We start from the raw sequence: 26,063 nt of genomic DNA, 5'->3' as shown, positions 1-26,063 counted from the left end.
CACTTATTTTATCACAGGTGAAAACTTACCTGTAGGGGTTGAAATTTCTTTGTCTCAGACCCACCTTGGAGAACGTAAATTCAAAGAATTACTCTACATGGTCTGTACATGTTGCAACACAAATTACACAGTAATTCTATCCTTGTGTGAATAAATATATTATAAAAAAGTGGAAGTGAAGTTTTGAAGTAGAAGAGAATGAAAAGGAGAAGAGTTAATAACATGATAAAAAAGGCATGAGAAATAACTGAGTCAGCTTGTCTCAAAGTGGCAAGCTAAATATTTTATTTCCACTAGTTATAGTATCTACATTTTCTAAGGTCAGTGTATTTTGTTTGGAACATTGAGCTCTGTAATATAATTTTACTTCATATATTATTAACATTTATGAATATAAGAAATCCTCGCAATTATTTGTCCATGTGGCAAAGTAAACATTTTGCTAACAAGACGCACTGTGTGGCGCCATCCAGATCCTCTCCATATTTTCTGCTGCAGGGTTAGAAATCTGTTAAAACAAATTCTAACACTGTCATGCATCAGTGTGGTTTTCCTTGGAAAGAAAAGAAGCTAATATTCTTATAAACAGTAAACTGTGTAATGTAAAATGTGGTTGATAATTCCTATATAATAACCTCAAAATACACAAATGGAAAGATTCTCCTCCACAGGCAACGATTTTACACATCAGAAAATCCATGGAGATGACGTTATAAAAGGCAACATCTGTTAGAAGGCCACCGGGCTAACCAGGGTTGAAAGTGACCGTAGCCACTGTGTTTCCTGGGCATCTTGAGGTTCGAAGTTGATTCCACCAGGGTGAATATCACGTAATCTGACTTTGTCTAGGAGACTAAACAGCCAGACTTCTTAACCACTTCTTTCAAACAACGGTTTGGGTCAGGTTACTTCACTTCCAGGTCAGTCAAGGCATTGGAGATCTCCTCGTTGACCTGTGCAGAAACGCTTGCGGGTGTGACGTTGAGGTGAATGTCGTACTGCTGGTCCAGGCCCAGGTAGCAGTCACTCATGAAATACAGTGTGTAGATATACCTAAAACAGGAAAACAGGACAGAAATGTCAAACGCCTTTCCAGTCACAAACATGCTGCATTCCTCCAGAATTTTGGTGGTAGGTTCTGCTTACCTTCCCGGTGCTTCGGGGGTATAAAAAGAGATGGAAACTACATGATGATTTCGAACATACCCTACTCTTTTCAAAGCAATAAGTTCTCTTTTATCCACTTCTCCTAATATCAAAAACCATCCTTCATCTTTTAATTTGGGAAACCGAGGGGCAACTGCATGGCTGTCTTGCTTTCCCTGTTAACCAGAAAAAAAAGAGAAAGCATTAATAATTTCTAAATTTTCTCCACCACTTGGTTGTGATTAGATGGCTGTGTTGTCTTACTTGATGGCCATAAACCCACACAACTCAGTGCATCTATCTGGGATGTTTTCAATTTTCTGGTTTGGTGTCTTAGATATGTCATCGCTTATCGTTTTTTTAAGATCCTCAAAACAGTAGTTTGTGGCTATATCCACCAGAATATTTTGGCTTAGTTAGTGAGAGCAGAAAGCCCTGAATCTTGACATCAATTTAGTAAATTCTTACACCATTCTTATAAATGATATTAATACCTCATTTGCAGATGAATGAATTGAATACAACCAGGTTAACAAATCTCCCAAAGCCTTATTCATAAGCAACTGATACTGGGGGTAGAGGGCAATCAAGCAATCAAGCCTAGACTCTGGACTTCAAGAAAATAGCCCTGGCCTGGTGGCTTAGTTGGTTAGGACAATCCCAGGTCAGGGCACATGCCTGGGCTGTGGGTTCAATCCCTGGTCGGGGAGTGTACAAGAAGCAACCAATTGATGTTTCTCTCACATCAATGTTTTTCTTTTTTCTCTCTCCCCTCTCCTTACTTTCTCTTTAAAATCAATAAACATATCCTCAGGTGAGGATAAAAAATAAAAGCACTATGTCATATAAATAGCTTCTCACTACCCAAAAATAATACTCAGAAAAAAGCACATGTTCTAATAAGTTAATATTAAAAAGTCCTTTCTCTAAGGAATGAACAATTATAAGCCAAGCAATCTGTAAGATATATTGAACACCACAATCTAAGATTAGATATCATGATAATGACAGCACTTGAAGTCTTTATTTTGGATCAAGATTACAAAATACAAGATTGTATTCTAGTGAATCTTTATGACTTTATGGCATAATTGTAGAGATAGTGACATATGCTAATCATGACATGCTCTCAATTGGACCTCACTCCATACTCTGGAGGGACATGTTTCACTTAAGCATTTTAAAAAAGAGGATCGAGTAAGGTATTTTTACAGCATTTCTGAGCAAAATGTAGAGTTTTTTTTGGCATGATTAAATATATTTTTAAGTAGCAATATCATGGTAAAAAAATCTTAATTTTTTCCCCATGATTTCATCTATATGATTATTATCTGTTTGGTAAGTTGGGACAAGTTAAGTCATCTACAAATGCTCATAGCAAAGCTTCTGAAATGCCAGAGGCCAATCACTTCACATTTACAAGGACTGATTTTTAGAGTAAGAAATCAGACGAGGTGGGATTTGAGGGCACAGTACTAAAAGACATTGTAACAACAGAAAGTCATTGACCACTCTGTGTCCGAGAATGGGGGAGACAGTACTCATGAACTGCAGCCTCACCCCTGTGGGCTTATTCTAGATAAAGGAAAGCCCCTGACTCCACTTGGCTAAAGAGAAGGCAAATTTTTTGTTATTTCAATTATTATGGTACTGAAACCCGATGTGCCCACATGCTATGTACTAATAGTGTCAGAAAGCCAAATAATTAATTTTGATGTCACAGACAACAGAAAAGAGCGCAGTAATTTAAGATAGAAATACCGTAAATCTTTGGCCTGTATGAAAACTGACAAAACTCTCTCACATGCGTTAAGAGGGAGGAGGAGGCATAGGTGGTGACTGAGTTGCAGAAAAGCGTGGTGTCTTATTCAGATACATGGAGCTGAGTGATAGAGCTTCTCATCTACACCCTGCCTGTCGTGGTGCCTACATAGCAAAGTACTTCTAGGGCGTGCTTTTCTAACTTTAATGTTCTTAAAGAGTCATTTGGGGTGCTGGGCAACAGTACAGATTTTGAGATTCCCTCCTCCTGAGGTCCTGAAGCAGTCAGTCTGGAGGAGGGCCAAGGAATCTGCACTCTAAAAGGCACTCTGGGAAATTCTGCTAGACTGAGTCTATGGGCCGTATTTTGAGAACAGTACCCCAGGCAGCATATTACCATGTGAAGTCGATATTCTGGGACTGAAAACTGGCACAAGAGAAGGGCTGACTGATTCCAGAAGACTGACTTGCTTCTTAAGGCCAGTTGAGAAGGAGGGATTCATGAATGACACGGCCGCATTAGTAATGTAAAAGATATGTGGGTGGCGCATGCTGGTATCTGGTGCGAAGCATTTGAGAATGGAAACCAAACACTATACCTTGTGGAACCCAGTGTGGGCTCTATGCAAGCTGACTTGGAGCACATACTCCTGATCAGCATGCAATGTGATCCATCTGTTGTCATTTCGTTTGTCCGAAGACAGAGTTGTGATAGAAAGTTCACTGTGCCCTTCCACTGAGTCATCCCACCAGCCTTTAATGCTTAAGCTAACATCTATCAAGGGCAAGTGAGATAAGAAATTCCATGCCTGGAAAAATAAAGATAATAAAGGAAGGTTAATTTGAAATGCAGCAATGAACTAAGAAATAGAATACTTAAAGAATAATCAGCCTCTGTTTTGAGATTAAGTCTGGAGTTGATGCAATGATAAGAAATGGTACCATTTGTCTAGTTTCCCTCAATGGTAGCATTTTTCAAAACTGAAGTACAACATTAATACCAGGATATTGACTTTATTACAACCCATAGCTGTAGTTAGAATGTTCCAGTTTTTCTTGTAATCATTGTGTATAAAAATAGTGTTTTTAATCTTTGTAATGAGAGTCCTTTCTAAAAGCAACTAAAAATGAATTAATCATTATCTAAAGTTGTGACCACTTTATTGTAACTTCCTCCTAGATATTGAGTAGCTGCTGACTACCCTGAAAGAATAAGTTTAAAGATGTTTGTTGTTTGAGATGGTAACTACTCATCATTATTGAATAAATAATGAATTTCTAAGTCTATGGAAAGGATGCAACAAAAGAAACTTGATGTCCTCAGATACTTGTCACCTTTTTCTATCATTTATAATTATGTGGCACTGTCACTATCTGTGAAGAAAACTCAATATATTGGTAGTTTTCAGTTGTTCCTTTCTCAGTTAGTTTTTATTTTTTAATTTTTTAATTGTATTTTTTCCATTACCCTTTAGTTTTCTTATCCACCTTGTCCTTGAAGTCACCGCACTGTTGTCCACATTCATGAGTTTTCTCTAAGTTAGTTTTTAAAGTACATGAATACTTGTATTTTTTTTAAAGTTTCTTTAATATATACCACACATTTGCTTACAGGCTTTGATTTCTGTCTGTGAAGACTTCGTGCGGCTGAGTACACCTTACTGAAATACAGTAGCCCTGATAAATCAAACTGCTGCTTAGGAATTTGAAAAATGTAAAGCCAATGCAAATTTTTCAATCTAATCCAATCTTGTAACTTGTCTTGCGACTCTGAAATTAGGTCTGGAATAGATCTTTAAATGGTCAAGCCACAGAACTGTCTGTACTGTGCAAGCAAGACAGCCTCCCTCTTGCCAGGACCAACAGCTACTGTATCTAGTAGCTGTGTCTACTGCTTGATGTCCACTGACACTGGCCAGAGTGGGACAGTGGTCAAGGGGACACTTAAATACACACTCTCTGTAAAGCACTTACATTTGTGAGACAACACAAGTAACACAAGTAAAATTTGCCACATAAAGTAATACTTGGTATGTTTCTTTACTTGTACTATTCAATTAGTCACCAATGTTTTCAGTTATTGGCAATACATTGGGGTTTTACTTTACAAAAATCAGATCTGGCTTTTATACATAGGCACGCTTTTTGTGGCATTTTATATTATTATTTTTCATCCTCATTGTATACACATATATTTGTCGGGCGTGTGTGTGTGTGTACACACATACACATGTATATAAAACATGAGCTATTTTTACAGAAACTGCTAAGACATTTCAATACCAGCCAAACATATTTATCTGAGGATTAATCTTCATCTATTGAATCAGGCAGGAACACTGCCATGCATACAATTATTTAATTAGCAGCCAAATCCTCTGCCAGTCAGCAGCCGGTCCAGGCATACTGATGGGGTAGAAGATGCAAATCTCACAGTCGTACTGCTTTTTCTCATTACTACTGCAATTAGCACTTAAATTGATGCTTTAAACATACTAATTTCTGGAATAATTCAGGATTTGTATGTTACCTGGGATCGCCTCACTGCAGAGCCAACACCAGATTGCTCTGCATATTGAAGCACTTTTGAGCCAAATAACCATCATCATATCAGACTGAGCCAATTTGCATTTGGTTTTAAGGATAACAGAATGGCAATTTATGCAAATAAATTAAGTAAGTTTACTTCTGAGTTCTCCCTGAACTAATTATAACAATGTTCTAATTTTTCATCACATCTAAAACTTGGCTTGAAATCAATGTATGGCTATGTTATAAGTCTGTTGTTGCTAATGTAAGCCTTGCTATGATTTAAATACATTGTTTTTATTCATAATTTTGATGATAATTTAGTTAGAAAGGTAGGCACTTATTATGAATATTTAAATAGTTTTTGGTGCCAATTTTGGGTTCAACAGAAATTGAACAATCAGACTTTAATGCCTATTACACCTTTTCTAAGTCTTGCTCAAAAATAAGTTCTGCTAGGAAAAAAAAATGACATGCTTTGTAAGTTTCTTCATTTTAATACCTGCATTTACAAGTCAGTATGTTAATTATATTATAAATCCTGAATGTTTACTATGACATGTTTAGGGTAAAATTGCTTAAGACTTAACAGTCTAGATATGCCAAATATTTCTGGCATCATTCATTCATATTTTTGGCATTTCCAAAGATGGTTTGGAGAGATGACTTAACGTCTTTCACAACACAGAGTTAGTTAGCTTTCTATCTAAGATGGTATACAAGTGAGGAGTTCATTTGAAGGAATACTTTAGAATCTAGTTACAATAAAGTGATTAAGATAAGGGTGGGGACATAAAAAAGTAACAGAGGAAAGTGCATGAAAACACACTTGAGTGCGCTTTGTGAAAAACTACCCTGAAGGGACGAGGAGTCCCCTGTCCTGGGTGACACGGCTGCACGGGTGAGCTGCAGCAGGCTTTTCTCAGCGAGCTACTGGGACATCTTATACTGTCAACGCTACTTCTAATTATTGTCGCCGTGCTTGTTTTTAATATCACTTACTGAGCTCTTATTCTGTAATCAGGAACTACATAAAGCAGTTTACATAATAACATCCTGCTTAATTCTCATGAGAACTTCCTAAGACAGGTATGTTGTTTTCAAATTCATAATCATGGTTAGTAAATGGTGGGCAGAATTTAAATCCATGTGAATCTGACTCCAATAACCAGTGCTTTAAGTTAGAAAACTCTAGGTATAAATTTCCAGAAAGAGTAAGGGAGCTTCAAAACATGGCGGAGATGGGCCTGACCTGCTTCATTTTTGCAGCTGGCAGCTCACTTTCTATCATGGAGCTGAATACATGGTCCTTCCCTCCACAGGCATGGATCAGTTCAGGGAGACACTCGATGACGCCGTGGCAGCCGGCACATGGGCCCTTCGTTCCTGAGCTCCATTTCCTAAGAAACAGTATCAATGCCAAGCAAATAATTCCTTCATTGCACAAATGAGATTTCCTGGCAATGGTGGCTTCTACCATTTGAATAGCTTTTAAAAATTAAGATTACTGTAAACTTTTCAACAGTCTTACTGGTAAGTTTCAAAATCAGCCTGCATTCTTTAAGATATCAGTCAAAGTAGTATCACTCCATAAGATGGGCAGCTCATAAGGGTGCTCAGTGCACAGTCGGGGTTCACAGAAGCAGGTATCTTCTATAGGAAGGCACTGACATGCGTTAATGATTCTACATGGATTAAGTACTGAACTGGAGCCCTGGCATGTTTTCAGTGGTGCAGGCAGATGACTTTAATGTAAGTACTCGAATAAAGTTTCACTATAAATAGCTGTGAACATAGAATTAAAAGTACATTTTGGGAATCTTTGAGATTCACAGTGTAAATAGTGCTGATGATCTCCAGGAATGTAGTTCACCTCAATCTTATTTGCTGTTTACAGAGCAAAAAGAAACATATAGTTAAAATTATACAAACACAGAACTTTTCAGTGTGACAGAAAAGAACTGGACCAAATCTTGGCCCCAGGAGCTTCCATAACAGACTTGCGTGCTGCGTCGGGTATGCGCCCTTATGTGGCTGCTTTACCACTGAAACCCAACTCCCACTGCGCTCAGTACCACATTGGAAAGGCTCCTGCAACTGAGCTGCAGGCGTCTGAGATATCTGGTTTTCCCCTCATGCCACCTGCTGCTGATGTGCCTCACTCTCTGAATGTGCCTTTCAGTTTCCAAGGGACATCCCATGGTGGGGCCTCAGCATCATGGAAACAACTTCCCTGGAATCCACTTGAGACAAGTTGAAGGCTCTGCTGAGGAGACCCCATGTGTGTCTGAGGTTCTGGTTGGCATCTGTATGCAGATGCCTCAAATGACTGCCACTCCTAGTCCCTGTGACAAGAGGCAGATGGTACAGGAGAGCAAACTGCAGTGAGACTGTTTGGATTGTCTACGTGACCGTGAACCAACACGTTGGCTGTAAAGTACCTCCCAACTGGTGGGAGACACTGGTGTGAAGGAACACTGCCAACTTTGCTTGTGGTGTGTACTGTTCTTTTCCTTGCAAAAATGTCTGCAGCCATGTACTTAACACCTAAGGATAAAATAATTTGATGATAATTTAAACTCAATTTTTAAGTGTAGGTTATATATCTTGATATAGAAATCCAGCTTTGGACATTTTGTAGACGCACAATTTACTTTTTAGGATGGATTTCAGACCCCTCAAATCTATTCTGTAGTAAAAGAAATTGGTCATTTATCTTGCTTTAGGCCACAAAGCAATTTAGCATCTTTAAAAATAAAGGTTGATATTCTTTTTAAAATAAAGTAATAAACACAGCTAAAATAGAAATGTACCCAATCTGCAAGTGGAAAACAATTGAATAGAAGGTTAAAATGAACTGTGGTTGAGCTTGGCACTAGATCAAATTCCCAGTGAGAAAGTTTCTTCCCACATCTCCCTCTGGGAAGCAGGGACATTTTTAAAGTAAAGAATCAATATATTCTAGACACAACCTGAATATCAAGTGGCCACATGTATAAAGAAAATAATTCTTTGAAACTCAAAAACCAGTTACATTGAAAATTAAAACAATTACCTGAAAACGTGAAGATGCTGGTGTTCTATGTTTGGGATTGTAAGAAGAGAAGAGTCTTTCAGCCACCGACCCTGGATGACCATCTGTACCAGGTTGGTGATGCTCAGGGCAGTCACCAGCCAGCCCTGGTCTGCAGCCACATCAAGCATTGCCTGGGTGGGAGAAGCACACAGGTTACAAGAGCACCATGAAGGCACTTGCCCTCTCCACTGGGATCTGATGCCAGCTTTAACAGAAAATAAACAAAAACTTCCAAGCATTGTACTTCTAAATATATAAGTAAAATCAAAACCAGAAAATAAACTACAGCTGGATTGCAGGGAACAGTCTCCCACAGCATTTACTGCACAGCACTTCACACAAAGTGCCAAATATTCAGCTTTGGGAGGGCAGCAAAGACAGCCAGATAATACAGGCACACAACAATAAAATGAGGAGATAAACTCAGTGTACTTTACACGCAGATACCTATACAATTCATTGTATCTGAGCATTGGCAGAGTAAATTCAGGCAGTCATTTCCAAATGAAAATATGTAATGGTAAGGTGATAGGAGGTTTCCTTGCCAAACATTTATTTCTCCCCCAAAGAAGGCTAAAGACAGAGCCCTTGTTTTCAATGAAAATAATGCACCACACACTAGCAAAGGGGGCAACTGCTAGTAATGCCTGTGGAATGACAAGAAGCTACTCATATTAGTCTGTACATTTGATCTAATGTTTTATGGACAAACAAATGCTGCATTTGCTTAAGGCAAAACTAAATAGGGAGATCTTATTTAAACAAAGGAGAAGTTTACATAGGCAAAACTATTTCAATTAAATTAAGATTCTGGTGAATGCTGAATCAAAGACATATAAGTTGATATCATCTTTCAAGGCAGCTACTTCATACAGTTTTAGAAGTGTCCTCTTGTTTTGGGAAATAGATGAAAGTAAGAGAAATCAGATGTACCTAGTACATGCTTAAAATAATATTAATAGTAAATATCTAACCAACAGTAAAATATTTATCAAGTATTGTACAAAATCCATTAGCAGATGTTTAGAAATAATTTTTAAGGTATAGTATTTTAGTAAAATTAATTTGCCATATCACTTAGTACTACTGAGGCAGACACATTTTTAAGTTTTAAATGTCTTATTCTATGTTCTCTAATTTACAAAAAGTGAAATAGTTTTTAGAGATATCTGGCTAACCCAACTTGCGGTCTTTTTACACACATCACAGGGAACTGGACCAGTGGTCCTGGACATCACAGGGGATGTGAATGGTCAGACTGGTCCTGAGCACCTGTGAGCCCACTAATTATACATGTTAAAGCCTGAGTGTTGGTACAAGAGATGTATTCATATGGATGAATATGTATCTATAGCAATGTGTATACATGTACAAACGTACATGTTCATAAATCTAGGGAAATCCACTTCTTTTTCTTATTTCTTGGCAGAGCTGATTAGAACACTCGGCCCTTCTTTGAAGTGCAGGAGAGGAGCAGGTCATGATGAAGACCACGCAGATTACAAAAAGCATTAGTTCACAAGTCACAACTCTTCAGAGTTCTCATAGGGAAGAGGAAAGGAACAGAGAAATGAATAATCATATCTAATCCAGTATCATGATGATGTTAGAAGTTGTAATGTGGAGTAACTATGGTGATTTTACTTGTGATTTTACATTATAACTTGACTGGAAATAAATTCCAGACCAAGAGCTCACGTACTATAAGACTTGGATGGATGAACCATATGTTTTTAACTTTGAAGTTTTCATGATGAAGTTGAAAGATTTCATAAAATTTATGAGAGTTCCCCACAATTTTTCATTGTATGATCCAGATGTGAAAATGTAAAAAATCATGCAAAGTGATTGCTTACATGAAGTAAATGAAAAGCTGTATCATGAATTGAAAACTATTGCTTATCTTGTTTTAATTTAGAGAAAAGGCAGGTGGGGAGATCAAGAGTCTGGGACGAGAAAAGGTTTTGCGACGACTCAGATGTGGTGAACCGAGGGTTCATCCCCCCCCTTCTCTGCTCCACCTGCCCCAGCCATTGTTTCCTCAGCCCCCTCCACCCTACTGCTGCCCAGTGCTGACCCTAACTCACCTGAAGTGGTATAAATAGTCCTTTATTTTCCTCTAATTTTCTTTGATTCATATTTTATATTTTTACCAAAGTAAATTTTTATACAAGTAAAATCGATGTTATTTCCCACTGTGCAGAGGACAAAAGCTGACGAGTTTCTCTGCGGGATGGTTCACGTCCTATTGTTAACCCCTTCCTGGCACATCGCTGGGACCTTCCTCTGGAAGTACTAAGTTACTGCTACTTCCCCACATCTGCCCTTGCCCTTAAGTTCTCTTTTTACAAGCATTGCTGGGAAATCTCATCTCACTAACCTGGGAAATTCCTATTCATCCTTTGAGTCTAGTTCAAATGCTACTTCTTACTGTGCAACCTCCCTGTGCAATTCTTCAGGTGAACTGTAGGTCCTCTTCCCACGCGTCTGCTGCTCCTGCCACCTGCCACCACTGTCCTGTGGTGATTCTTTGTCTACAGACCCGCCTTTAAGTTACAGACTCCATGACAGCAAGGATCTGGCAATATTCTTTTTCACTCTGAACAACAGTACACTCAAGAGATACTCCTTTCATTAGTAAAAATTCAGTTACGATGATTATAACAACATTCTGCCTAAGTTACTGCGCATCATCACTGGCAGTACAGTGTAGAGAAAAAATTACAAAGCTTTGATGTCAGACAGACACACGTTTGAATTCTATTTTGTCCTACTTACTATACGTACTCACCTAACTGTACCATGATAGATTTCTCATTTTTAGAAGGGGTATTATACCTCTTTGTAGGGGTGCCAATGAGAGTACAATGAGATAAAGTACGATGTAAAAGGCATCTCACATACTGCCTGGAACACAGCAGATCTCAGTAAACAGGTACCTATTTTCAAAGTTCTTCTACGATGAGATGAAAAGAGCACCCTCAAACAATCCATTCTTTGTAACGGGGGACTTATCATGGGGACTTCTTTCGGGCATTTTGGTGTTGTTTTCTGCACTGAGTAGTACAGGGCTTCAAGGGGCAGGACATGTAGGGTTGAACACATGCATTACGGGAGGTGCACAATTACGAGAAAGCCAGGGGACATGGCCAAAGACAGACCCTGTAGTTCGGGCCAAACTGGCAGACGTGGGCTTGGTTCTCATTCTGAGTGGGAAAGCCACATCACTGTTCAGAGGAGGATGCCTGACGGAGGTGAGGCCACGGGATGGTCCATGTAAAAGGGCTTGAGGGTCCTGGTAGCCTGACCCTGAGTCTCACTATCCATTTTAGTCTTTCTGGTAGATAAGAATTAGTAGGGTATATGCTCCTCTCTGGTGGGGCTGGCTTTGGTAATAGCTAGAGATCATTGGCTCAGTTTCCCAGGCCATCTCAAAGTCCTTTAAGGACATATAATACTCAGTGAGAAAAGGCTGTTTTACTCCACTGAGGAGAAATAGCTGTGGACATTCTTTACCAGCTCAGCATTAACACTAGGCAGATATTCGATCCCTGTTTACTGCTAATCCACTTTCTAGTTGGTGTGCCACCTTCCAGGCAACGCTAATCTGATTCCAAGTCCAGGGACAAGTGCATGGGGGCTGACTCTGTGCATGAGACTTTCTCTTACTAAGTTGTAATCAATTTTTATTGACAGTTGATTCAGAATTCCTTGTTATGTCTAGCCATGACAGAATGGAAATATGATCTATAGTACTGTATTCATTGATAAAATTACACTATAGTTAAAATTAACTGTATCTAATTTGTCATAATTAACACAAATGTGGGGCTGTTGTTTATTTATAAGAGAGCAGCTGATGAGTTTGGTTTGGAACATATTTTAATGACGGTGCCACCATAAAGCCACATGAGAAGCGCAGGTAAAAAGGAGCTCTGGAGAGAGAGTGTGAGCTAAGAGCGCAGACATTGAAATCCTGGACACTAAGTGGGCAGCCAAAAGAGTTAAAATGAGCAGCTCTGGGGTAGAGGTGAGGACAGTTCGTGGGGGTTACCTGGAGATGAGAAGTGGAAAGGCAGGAAAGGATAAAGGGGTGAGGGCACAGTTATGTCAGGCACTGCCGACATAACTGTGATTAGATTGGTCAGCTGTTAAAACTCGTACTATTTGTCAACACTTTGAAACCACTTAATATAAGTTATTGAATTTACACCCATTTTACAGTTGAAGACATTGTGGCTCAAAGAGGTTAAAAACATGCCTGCCTAAGGCTGCATAGTTCTGATAAGTGGACATGGCTGGGGTGCAAATTCTGAAGAGCTTGACTCCCAAGGACAGCATACTGCTTACACAGCTCACGATGCAGAGGGTGGTGTGAAATCCCGTGTGTCCTGTATTGGACCCGAAGGTCCTATGATGAGTGTGCTACTAGGTAACATGGGACTCAGAAGCTCTTCTGACAATGCTTAAAGAAAACAGTAAGTTTGGATGAGGAATAAACAGACTTTGTATAAACAACTGATACTGCTTTGAAGATGGTGTGGTATACCAGAAAGAGACTTGGCCTGACAACTTAAGAGCTGGTATTCATTTTTTTCTTCTTTGAAAAATCAAGGAGTTTGATGAGGCTTGTATCCATCTTCTGTAAACTTTAATCTTCCATCAGTGAAATGCCAGCACACTCCTACTGTATTGCTACTTGCTCGTATAAAGTTCACTTTCTATCTTTTAGGTGGACTCTAATATCCTTGAAGTCAGAGGCAAGGGAACCTAAGTCAAAGAGGAAGGCAGCATATGCTAAGCGCAGAATAAACTGCAGAGAGAAAAGACCCTCTTGGAATCAGAGGAAGACAAGGTTTCTGTTGCTGGGGTATGTGGGCAAGACTGCAGGCTCCAGCTAGTCCCTGAAGACTTCACACACAGAGTCCCTGGAAAGAGAGAGCAGCTTTGAGGTGAAGAAACTGGGCATCAATAGCACTCATGTTACGGGGCCGTGGTCATCTCTGCAAGTTGGAGGTGATATTTCTTGCTGGAAGAAGGCACACTGTAAAGGAGCAAGAAAAGGTCTGGAATGTATCCCAGGGGGAATGAATGATGTAAAACTCACTAGTACGCCAGTGAGTTTCAACAGCATGACTTTGATAGAATAATTTTAGAAATTATTAGAAATAATTAGAAACACAGGAAACAACTAGCAATGTTTTATGATTTTTCCCAGCAATGATTATGGGTAATTTGGGTGTTGAAGCAGAGAATTCGGATGTTAAAGGTTATCCAGAAAGGTGACAGATTTTAGGTTACTGGTGACATCACTGGTGAAGTGGTCAACTCTGGGGCCAATGCTGTTTAGGGTGGCAGGTGAAGTCATAAGGGACTGAACTAATGGATGAGGAAAGGATAAGAGATTCCAGGTTCCAGGAGTAACAGAAAAGTTTGGTTAAGCTGGTTGGTAGGTAAAGACGCTGTGGTAAGAGAGGAGGGTCAGAGGGTGATGTCAAGAAGGTGGCAGCTGAAGTGGTTTGAATACAGTGATCGTTAGCACGGGAGAGTCCAGGACGCAGGCAGTTATGATGGAGAGAAGGGGCTCTGCTGAAGCCACTGGATGACTGCAAGAGCTGGGATGGAGCCGAAGACTCCAAACTGGTGTTTGAGGAAGGTGAGGAAAGACGGCTAGAGTTTGGAACATAGTTGGAAAAGAAACCTTACACACATCGATGGCAAAACATGACATGGATTAAAAAAGAATAAATCTGGAAAGATGTGCTTGGGGGAGACCAGAGAAGGCAGACTTTTACTACCGGAGAAATAAAGAGAATTTGCCAGCTCAGGAGTTTCAGAGGGAATGTGGAAATGGGTGGTTTAGAAAATGGACACACTCTCTGGAGGGAAACTTTTTACACTGTGAGGTTCCCGAAGCCAAAGCCAGGCTCTGTGACTTAAACAGACCTCTGCCCTCAGCGTTTATTCTGAATCAACTTGAAGAACTCCCTGAACATATCAGGCTTGTGCTAGCATTTATACTCAACCACACTTTCACAGTGGTGATACTATTTCTGAAAGGACAGATTTATCCAAATCTACAGATACTTGTCTTTCTTATTTTCTGCTACTGTAGATTATACTTTGAAATGCAATATACTTCAAATAGACCCTGCCTCCCTAAAGGTACTTTATACCAAATAAAGTAAATTTCATTGAATTATTGTGAAAAGTCCCAAGCAGTGAATTATGTAAAAGCAAACTGTATACACAATACAGTTTGAGGTATGATGAAAATATATGTATAGTAATGAACAGATTATAAAAATGTTTTGTAAATAGCTTTCATTTAATCCTTAAAATAGAAGCATGAGGCAGGCATTAGTACTTTTATTCCCTTTTCACAGATGGAGAAACTAAGGCTCATAGAAGTTCAGTAAGTGGATAATCACAGTGGTAAAAAGTCATAAAGTTAAGGCAATTTTGGTTTTCCAATTTCATATCTGTGTTCATTACACTATATTGTAGTGCTTCTGAATGATTTACATGTACCTTGTCCTGTTACAAGGATTTAAAATGGTTTACAGCTGTCCTCTTCCCTCATATAACAGAAAAATACAGACTCCAGACAAAATTATAATGAAGTTAATTGATCACTATTTCTGAATAAAATTTTGTCTTTGAAAACCTAAACACTTTAAATTAATTTAAATCTACCACTTGGTTAGAACTACACCTTAATATTTGATATATATTTGAAAATATCTTTTCAAATACAACTGAATTCTGGACTTAAATAATCAAAGGGTAAAGCAGGAACTTTGAGCACTGTGACCACCAAATGCAGACAACTTCACTGCAAGAAAATGGAATCGCTGGCTTGGACCATGAAAACAAAAACTATGTTGCCCAATGTGCAGTGAGAGGTATGTTCTCAGGTGGGCAAGAAAGTGTAGGTCTAAGGGCCATTATTTAACATTTTCTAAACCTCAGTTTAAAAAGTCTGTGAATGATGACTTTGGTGCCAGAAGGTTACTAGAACTGTTATGGTGATCATCACTTCATGAGGTACACAGATGTTCAGTAACTACGTTGCGTACCTGAAACTACACATATGTCAACTACATTTTAATAAGAAAAATAACAACAAAAACCCCCACCAAAATAAACAGTCCGTGAATTCAGTCGTTAGTGTCTCCGAGACTCCGGCTGTGGGGTATCCACGGACCGGCGCAGATGAGGATCCAGCCTCGCTCCCCTCCCGAGATTCCAAAGACTCGAACCCTCTTCTTCCTCCTTGTCAGGGAACCCTGCCTCCTTTTCCTCACGTCTCCTGATAGCTGTGCTGGTGGTGCAGTGACAGTGCAGGGGTCCCAACCGTCAGGTGAGAGTCAGGTAATGACAGAGTCCAATGACTAGATAACATCACTACTTCTGTTCAAAGTAAGTGACGTCAAGATAATACACTATCAGAGCTTACAGTTTATTTAGTCCAGAATGAGAAAAAATATTTTTGTTAATTTATAAAAAACTTGTTATTTATGAAATATTATGAGAGTACAAAATATTATGGGAAGATCATCAAAACAACAGAAGTCTGAGAACTTCACAGCCAAGAGGAGCCTAAGGAGATGTAGCAACCAAGTACAATGTGGTGTCTTAAATGAAATCCCAGAATAGAATAACAACATTAAGTAAACTGAAGTATTGTGAATAGTTATGGGCTTTAGTTAATACAATACATCAACACCAGTTCATTAATTGGGAGAAAAATACCTTATTAACATAAAAGGTTAATAACAGGAAAACTTGGTATGGAATATAGAGGAACTCTCTCTTTTGTCTTTGTAACTTTTCTGTAAATCTAAAACTATAATATAAAATCTAAAATATGAACTTTAATAACAAATTATGGAAATTCATCCCAGGCAGCTTGTTAGAACATTAGTTGTTAGAAATCTGCTAGGAAATGCACTATTTAGTTCAAGAGTTCCCAGAAGTTTTACAATGACGGGAAAACATGAAAAAAACTTTCTTGACAGAAAGGCACACTCCTTTAAAGGTTCAGGTCAGATGTAAATAATGAAACAATATTTTGTCAATAATTAAAATGTTATAATAAGTGCATTTATAAGAATCTCTTTCAATAGCAACAGTTGTTCACGGTAACTTTGTCCTGAACTTTTACCCCCAGAAGGTTAGCATTCAGGAAGCTCAGCTGCTGTCTAACAAACTTAATTAATCAAAAAGTCATTTCCGAGTTGTAACTATGAGTAAAAGCGCTTCAAGTGTGCTAGCAAGCCTACAAGTTAATCAAAATGCTAATGCAGTACAAATTAAAGTTGTGATTAACATTTCACAGTAGCTGCTTAAGTGAATTGATCACACAAATGGGTTAAGCATCCCTCATTTCCTGCAGCCCCAGCCGGGAAAAGGGTTGTTATGTGGCCACGAGGAGGGGTGCTGGGGGCAGAAGGATCCTTCATAATAGCATCATATCATCAATAAACCACCTCTAAATTGTCATACAAAAGCTTACAGGTAGAGTCACGGAGGGGAAAGAGCCTTCCAAATTGTATTATAGTCCTTGAAGGGAGATTGCCTGCAAGTCCGTAAGAGTAAGCAAAGGTGTGTAACACCTCAAAACCCACACCTTTGTGTTAGTTTTGGAAATGCTAAATGCATCAGCTTAGTGTTGCATCTGGAATGGAGAGTGGTGCTTTGTTTTAGGTGGTGTTCTGGGTGTTCTACTGTGGAATTAAAATGTAGCTTTGATACTTGATGATGACTCTGCACCACAGTGTGGATCTTTGCATCTGGAAGAATAATCATTCAGAATTAAGTTCATTTAGAATTACTTGTTTTAAAATAGTCATCTATTAATAAAATTTCATCAGGTTCCTATGGCAAGATATGAGTTCCTGGCAGCCTGGCCAGGAAAGCCACCTAAATTAGACTTCCCTGCCCCTGTGAATTTGGTAAGGTCACCCTAATGTTCACACCAAACTGTATTTGTTGGGTAGACAATTCAGATTTGGCAGATAATCTTAAAAACATGATGAGCATCCACACATGATAAATTGTTCTTTTCAATCCTCTCCTAAGAAAACACTAGCGAGGAGAAAGTGAAGTATCTGTCCCAATCACCCATAATATATTGAGATCTACTATGCGCCAAGAATTATGCCCGTCACCTTAACAGTAGTGACATTATAAGTAGTTATTGATAAGGTTCCAGCATAGTTTGGATGATACAAAATCCTCCAAGTATATACTCATAGTGCTAATATTTTTTGAAATGTACCTAAAACAGGGTGCAGACAGGAGTCCCTGAGAATATCCCCCCCAGCCATGACTGGGGGAAGGGTGAAGGATACAGTGTTTAAGATATTTTGCATTACAATGGCAAGTGGCTAGCTATGTCTTTCCCACTTTCCAGGAAGTGGGCTCCTGCCTGAGGGCAAAAGTACCCGACTTTCAGAATGCACCTGACTTTCAGAATGTGTAGTCACTTGTGAGGTAGCCAGGGTAACTGGTACCTGCTTCTGTGACAGGCAGGGAGGTGGAGGCTCCTCTGTCATGGGGCACTCTTGCCCTGACAAAGATGGCAGCTGAATGAAGGTAGCAATATGGGAAGTCACAGAGGAAGCTTCAGGTCAGGATTTAAACTAAGGGCCAGCAGAGAGGCTGGTCTGCCTTGAGGGCTGAGAGAGCAGGTAGCAGCTGTGTTGTTCTGCAGTGAAGAGGGCAGCCGCGTGAGGGAGATTCTGCCACGCTGCCTGTAGTGAGCGAGGGGCTATGCCTGTTCCTCTGAGAATCTGGCCATTGGGCCAAGTGGCCTGAGCTAGTAAGAAAGAGGAATAGTCATGAGGAAGGAAACGCGAGCCAGGTGGGACTCCACCATGAGGTCTGAGAAAGGAAGCAGCAGCCAAGAGGGACAGAACAGCATGCTGCTGCTGCTCTGATTGTGCCCACTCCACTGACTCCAGAGTCACCGAGGACTCAGCCTTGCAAGACACTGACCTGCTGCCTCGCAGCCGGGGACTCTATCTGGACTGTTGGGACCCAGGATGCACAGAGAAGTCACTCTCTTGAGACTTGTGCCTTTCCTGGATGTCACCATGAGCCAGTACAACACGGCACGTTTTCCTGGATTACTCCATGGAGGCTGAGGACAATGTGTTCCAGGTTCTCAAGGGGAGAGCTGCTGCGAGAGGACAGTGATTCTGAAACCCATGAGCGTACTTTCCAGAGGATGGAGAACTGTTTGCACAGCTGGCTTGAGACCAGATGAGGAGATGAGAAACTACTGGGCTTGTTTTTGGCTTCTAGCCTGGTGGGGGAGCCAGGGCCGTGCTGGGTCTCGTGGGGAACAGGGCTCCAAGCTAGAGTGCTCCCAGCCCCACCCCGAGGCTGGAATCTTGTAAATGAAAACCTGTGTCCCTCAACATGAATTGTTGGGTCATGCACCAAGGTGCCACGCGCACGGCCTCCGCTTTGCTCAGTTACATACCTATAAAACAGATCTACGAACTTAATATTGCGATTTTCATTTTAGCACCCTTTAAGGACTTGAGTTGCAGCAATGAACTCTTTAAACTGTAGACTGCTAAATACATACAGTCCAGTTTTGGAAGTTTAAAAATTACTTACTTATAATCCAAAATAATAATTACTTACTTTTCCTCAAAATAATTTGTAGAAGCTTTCTGAAGCCTATTGCGCTATACTCTCCAAGTAAGGTTAATGTTTTCATTTGGTTTAACTATAAGCATTTGAAAATATGAGGGGATTCTACTAAGAATATGTAGAAGATTTTATCTAACATTTGCTATATCAAAACATTTCTTTCAAGTATTGGATTAAGGATTTGACCAAATACATCTTTCATTAAACTTGGCAGTATCTGTATCATTTTCACTACTAACTGTATTTGACTCTATGATTGTAAAACTTGTTCATTTCATTGACACTGACATTCTTCAACACATCAACAACCCAGTGAGCCTGTACCTAGGCTCACTGCTCCAAGGTCACGTTAACCTGCCTCCACAGTAGTTCTGTCTCTGGCCTTACCAAATATTTCTATGCTTTTGAATCTGCTACAATAGCAATCATTTGTTAAAGGAAATATAGACCCAGCTATTGTCATAGTATTGCTCAGTTAAAAGAATTAATTCAATAAAAAATATGAATACAATTGCATCTTCTTCTGCCTCCCTTATCTTGCTGTTCTCAGGTGCTAATGTGTGCATACATACATATCTTAAGATCAATTAAAATAGTTTTAGAAATATGTTGAAGATGCAATGTTTTTTTTTAGAATAACTGAGGGTTACAGAAAAAACAGTGCTAGTTATTTGACATGTAATATACTTTAAGTTTATTAAACATTGTTCTAAAGATAAAGATGTCAGATTACTGTTTTTAAGTTTAGGTTAAACAGCAACTCCACCGATAAATTGTTAGGGGTTTGTTTTCACAAATTTAAGAAGATTCTCTGAATGAAGGAAAGTACACAAATCTAATTCATATATTTTTCTGTTTATGGAGCTTATTAAACTTATTTTTTTACTAGCACCTTTTATGACAATTGATCAAATGTAATAGAACATATTAACATCCATTTGAGTAGTAGACGAACTACATGTTGTTTCATGTGTGAAAGAGAAGACCAGAAACTCAGTAGTTCAAAGACTTGGGCTTCATGGAACATAAAACAACAGCTTCTATATTAAAGTTAGATGTACGAATTTACTAAACAATGGGAACCATCAGAACACAGTTCCTCAAAGATCTTCCTTTCAGGTACTGAATCATGTAGGTCATTATTGAAGCTGATCTCCCGGTTTACCTTTGCCTACCTCCATTAGGGCAACAGAGCAGGCATTAAATCCATATAAACGTGTTCCTTGGTGTGCAGAACACAGAACTTTACATTATTCCTCAGCAGTAAAGAGGTGTCTGCTATGATTTGGGAGGTTGCTGGTTCTCTATCTTGCAGCAATGAATTGCCTGTTGCTACTATAAGACTGAAGATTTTCAAAAAAGGATCGGTGAGATGGACAAAGGCTACCTCCAGGGCTCCTTATTAGTGGGTGAATAACCAGTGAAAAAAGCCAAGAGCCTACCTAACCTAGGCAGAGAAGGCAAACCTTCAAGAAAGAAAGAGGAACATAAAATGTGTGTATTTGAATAGTACATCCAGGCTCAGGTTGTTCCAGTGTGCCCATACGAATATTTATTATGGGATCATCTTAAAATTGTGTTGTCCTTCTCCTTTTTCCTAAATTGTCACCAGCAATCTGACTTCCCCTCATTATTTCCAACTAGGAAATAATGGGAGGGGGGGAAGTGTTAGGAAAGAGTGTGGGGAAGAAAATGGTTAACTCATGGTCTATCTAGCTTAATAGAAAGTCATTAAGAAGAATCATGAACAGTTGATACAAAAAAAGGAAACAGCATATCAAATGGATACTGTGTCCATTTGATACAATGGACAATACAATAAAGCAGTTACAACTCTGATCATATTAACCAGCCCTCTTGTTAATAAAGTAATTATAGACAGATTGTCGAAAAGGGAACTAGAGTAATTAAAGGGAGGTGACTTGGTACACATTTAAAGGAGGGGTTAATTTTAAAATTCTTAGTTTAAAAAAGAGTGGAAATTCCTGTGAAGTTCTCACATTTTAAAAGAAATTCTGACTAGACCACGAGTACAGTTTTAAAATCCCTCTTTATAGGACAAGAAAACCTTTATACTACTTGGCTTAGTATTGTATTTAGGTGGTTTTTCATTTAAATAAAGATGATTTCAATGTAAAGACTTATGGCACTTTCTAGAAAACATCTGAGGTATTAGGACAGGATTTCAAGCCCTGGTCTCCACTTGGTTTCTGCATGGACTGACTCAACAAATCACCTTCAAGTCACTCAACTTCTTCAAACATCAATCTTTGTTCTTTGATTAAAAAAACAGTGCAAGGCAGAGAGCTACTCAAAACACCAGATACTCATCATCAATTCTAGACTTGCCATCAAATTTGGAAAATTTAGACAAGTCATCTTAATTTTTGATACTTCTTATTTGTAACTCCTTTTCCATAAAAGCTAACACGTTTGTGGTTTTTTTTTTTTTTGGTATATCCAGCATAGAAGTTATATCAATATCATTTTCTACATTTTACAAATATATTTTAAAGTTAATGTGATCCAAAAGAGGAACTCAAAGGTGAATGGCAAGAATAATCAATTCCATAATTGTTCAATTTATAAATTAGAGTATATTAAGAGTATTAAAAAATTGAGTTATGTCCAGAAATTTTACTTTTATTTTTGGTGGGTGGATAGAAAAACACTAAAAAGAACCACAAGAAAAATACTTTAAACCAAAAAAATGGACACAAATGACCTTGATACCTAACTTCAAATGTATGAGAAGGCAGGCCATACTGGGCACTCTGACTTCAGGCCAGAGTGAATTACCACAACAACCACCACGTTTTCCCCTTGTGAAAGATTACTGAGGGCACAGCCGGTCAAAACCACAGAGTTGTCATTATCTACAACATGGCTCATGTGAAATGTGTATTTCTAGAAAATAAAGGGAGTAAAAAAAAGAACTTCAGAGTTAAAAGACTAGGAAAAGCAAGGAAATAAAAGAACCTCTAAGAATGAAGATACTAAGATAGATCTAGTTCTTTGAATCCTCAAATTGCTGTTTACTTTAAAAACACGAACACTAATTGCCCTGCTCAGATAGCAGGGGTTAAATGACCTGCCGAAAGCCTTATACTAAGATAGGAGCAGAGTAGAATTTATAGCAAAAGCTGGTGGCACTGAGTCCCATACACAGAACACAGGCCATGCTAATGTCCCATGAGGGCAGTGGTATAATCTTCAGTAAGCCAGCAGAGCTGCAGCTCAGAAAACTGCTTGAACTAATGTTTTCTAAGGCCAACGGTGTCCAGGCATCAAATGAGAATAGGATACAATCATTAAAATGGTCAATCAGTCATTTTTCTCCCCAAAATTTCCAATAACAACCCCTACATTTTTTCCTCTCCCAGGTTTGCTTACATTTATCTTGCAATCTTGCAAAAAACTGCAGAAATAAGAGATTTAGGATATGAAGCTGGTTGCCATCTCTGAACAACTAAGTTTCTTTCTAGACGGCTTTTGGAAAGTCAGGTCAACATTTAAGATGTTCATAACTAATGCTTATAATTTATAATAAATGAAAACTGCATTCACAATGTCTGATAAAAGGGAACTCATTAAATAAACTATAACCATCATGTGAAGGCATATAGTACAGCCAATTATGTTTAAGAATACTTAATGTTATGAATTATTAAGTTAAAGAAAGTTATAAAATAACATGATAAAAATTATTAAAAAAAACAAAAGGGCAAGTATGTACATTTGTAAATTACACAAAGTAAAAGAGCCTATGAGCTTGTAAAGACAAAAGAGAACTATAATGACTACTGTACTATATAGTCAATACATTTGTCATTTGCAGGAGTCAGGGTTAGTAATTCTAAAATTATACCAGGAGTATGCAAGGACCAAGGAAATAAGTAAATGTGCTTGGATTAATGAGAGCCAAGTTTCTCACAGGTGGAGAAAGGAGTCACAAATTAAAAAAGGGGAGAAGGTTAAAATGAAGCCTTTGGCATTGGCACAGAATTGGAGGTATTAGAATGATTCATGGTTTATGAATACAAATGTTTCTCACACATCCCCACCCCATGTAAATCATATACACACTCATCAGTAGATAGACAAATAAATACAGATGTCTGTGCATACATAGTTCTATTTCACAGTCTTGCTCACTGGGTCTAGAGGCAAAGACACCCATGTACAGATGAAGTCACCAAGTGCTCAGCTTGTAGTCTCTCAAATCACTCTAAGAAACCAAGGCTCTTTAGAAGAATGGCTGCTTCCAGGGCTGGGGCAGGGGAAAAGTACAAGATGCCAAAATGCAAGATGGTGTCCACAAAATGATCCGGCATGTAAGGAATACAGGACCCAGTGTGAGAGGCCCCAGTGGTTGACTCTGAGACAGTATGAGTAGCAAAATAAATAATGACAGTAATGGATTTTACCCAGTGGAATAAAACAAACACTTGTGAATCTATACTTACATAAATAAATAAGTGAATAAAGTAAGTACATAAAGGAGAAGGGGAAGTTCTTTCTTACAGTAAATTCTGGGAATGATGAAAATAGAAAATATTGATAGCAGTACTTACTTTAGACAAATATCATCAATGGGTACTGGATCCCATTGGGTAATGTAGAAAAGTATAAGAAACGAGATACTTGCATAATCTCAAATGTCTAAGTATCTCCCACAAAACCAATTAGTTACAAAAGAAGAGTAACTTTATAGTAGAAAAGCCGAGAAGATGCCACCTCAAGTGTAAAACTAAAAGTAAACATCCCCAGTAATGAGATACTCATGTCACGAGCTTCCTGATGATACAGTGCGAGGGAAAAACATCACCTCTGTGGTGTTCTTGACAATGATATATAGCTCCAATGTACCTATGAGGAGGCATTAGGTAAACCCAAATGAAAGGATAATTCTATGAAATAACTGGCCAGTACTGTTCAAAGTGCCAAGGTCATGAAAGTCAAAGACACGTGATAATTAAATGCAGTGGACTGGCTCCTGGTCCAGAAGGAGATTAGTGAAATAAAACTCAAACTAATAAAATTTGAATGAGGTCTATAGATTAGTTAATAGGCCTAGATTAGTACTGAGTCTAGACGTTAACATTAGAGGAAGCTGGTAAAGAATATATACAAAACATAAATTTACATGTCTAAAATTATTTCAAAACAAAAAATTAAAAAGCATTTTTAATTAAGAATTTAAACATTCTTTAACAAAAAGAACAGAAGCTCATATTCATGGGGGTGAAGATATAATTACTATAAATGACTAATTTCAATATGTTGTAATTTTCTACAATGAATTACCTTTATAATTAAAGAGAAAATTCTTTCTCTTTAGATGTTATTTAAAGAGATCAAAAATACTTAAGAAATGTAAATATCCTAAGATACTATATGTTAAATATCTACTAGAGGCTAAAAATACCTGACTGAATCCTTTTCCTTACAGCAAATTAAGAAAGAGAATCCTTTAGAAATTGCTCATTTCTATTATCATATAGCTTTTGAATCAATACTGACTGAGTGTTAAAAAAGAAAGTATTATACTGGAGAGCTGATTAAAAAACTTTTATACTTCTGGTTAAGATGATGATGTAAGTAGACCACATCAAAATTATAATTAAAATATAGATCAACCATCACTCCAAACTGTCAGAAACTGAGTTGAATGAAGTCTGACAACTACGGAATTAAAGAAACTGTATCCATTCAGACTGGTAGGAGGGGTGCAGACATGGAATGGGCTGGTCCCTTACCCACGCGTGGTAGATAAAAATTCAGGAGGGGTATCTCGAGAATGAGGAGTCCAAGCCCCACACCAGGCCCCCCAGCCCAGGTTTCTAGTGACAGGAAGGTAAGTCCATCCCCACAACTTCTGGCTGGAAACACCAGCAGGGATTGAGTTGGTGGAAGAAACTACCGAAGCCCCAAGCAGTTCCTCTTAAAGAGCCCGCACATGGGCTCGCCTACTCAGGTGGAGTGATCCATTTGAGCTCCAGAACTGGGGTAGTAGCTTGAAAAACACCAGCGGCATAAAGAGAGGAACTGAATGTCTGGCATCAAGGCAAGCAGAGGCCACTGCCCCTTTTCTAAACTCTCCCTCAACAGAGCTGGCAAGCTGGTACCATGTCTGAGATTCTATCAACTTGGCTAACACTGTTTGACCTGCTTTGGAGATCTCCAGAGATTCTGTCCCCCTAATTTATGGGCCCATGCTAGCTGCTTTTCCAAACGAATGGCTGGTCTTGGATCATGCTTCACAACTTCCTAAATCCTCTCAAACAAGCAATAGCTGGCCTCAGTGAGCCCTGGCCTGGCATTAGCAGCAGCCAGCCTAGATTCATAGCTTGGCTTCGCCTGGGAATCTCCAAGCCAAACACAAGTAGCAGCCATCTCAGATTGCTTTATAGCACATGCAGGGTGGCCCCAGGAAAATCACAGGCTGGGGCTGACCTTGGCCTGCACCACTCTGGAAACCCTAGGGCCAGCACACCCACTGAATAGCTACAGACCACACTGGGGCACCATCAGCTTGCCCCTCCACAGCTGATCTTTCATGGAGGTTGAAGGATAGTGGTCACAGCCAATCCTTGCAGCTGACTGGCCTGGGTAAATCCCTCCCATTGATCTGCCAACAGCAACCAAGGCTCAACTACAAGCAGAGGATGTACTCAGCCCACACGAAGGGCACACCTCTAGTACCTAACTTGGGTGATAGGGGAGGCTGTGCCATAGGACACTATAGAACGCCTACTACATTAGGCCACACTACTATAACACAGAGTTAAAGCAGCTCTGCCTCATACATAGAAAGAAACAGAAAGAGGCTGCCAAAATGAGACAAAAAAACACAACCCAAATGAAAGAACAGATCACACTC

At 39.0% G+C, this 26,063-nt stretch overlaps 1 protein-coding gene across 2 annotated transcripts in view; it reads right to left on the bottom strand.

The window, feature by feature from the left end:
- Positions 1-248: 248 nt before the first annotated feature.
- Positions 249-26,063, bottom strand: part of ASCC3 (activating signal cointegrator 1 complex subunit 3) — a 301,569-nt gene continuing 275,754 nt past the window's right edge. For both annotated transcript variants that reach the window (XM_053664954.1, XM_053664955.1), the window contains exons 38-42: positions 8,492-8,643; positions 6,689-6,836; positions 3,507-3,716; positions 1,147-1,322; positions 249-1,053 (exon numbers count right to left, since the gene is read on the bottom strand). In XM_053664954.1, coding sequence (XP_053520929.1) covers positions 906-1,053; positions 1,147-1,322; positions 3,507-3,716; positions 6,689-6,836; positions 8,492-8,643 — 834 coding nt within the window. In that variant the 3' untranslated portion in view covers positions 249-905. The remainder of the gene's footprint in view (positions 1,054-1,146; positions 1,323-3,506; positions 3,717-6,688; positions 6,837-8,491; positions 8,644-26,063) is intronic.

This window comes from Artibeus jamaicensis, unplaced genomic scaffold (genome assembly GCF_021234435.1).
Source record: "Artibeus jamaicensis isolate MK-2021 breed Jamaican fruit bat unplaced genomic scaffold, CSHL_Jam_final contig_387, whole genome shotgun sequence".
Classification (NCBI taxonomy): Eukaryota; Metazoa; Chordata; class Mammalia; order Chiroptera; family Phyllostomidae; genus Artibeus; species Artibeus jamaicensis.
The sequence above is the reverse complement of the archived record's forward strand: the minus strand, read 5'-3'. Positions and strand labels throughout refer to the sequence as shown.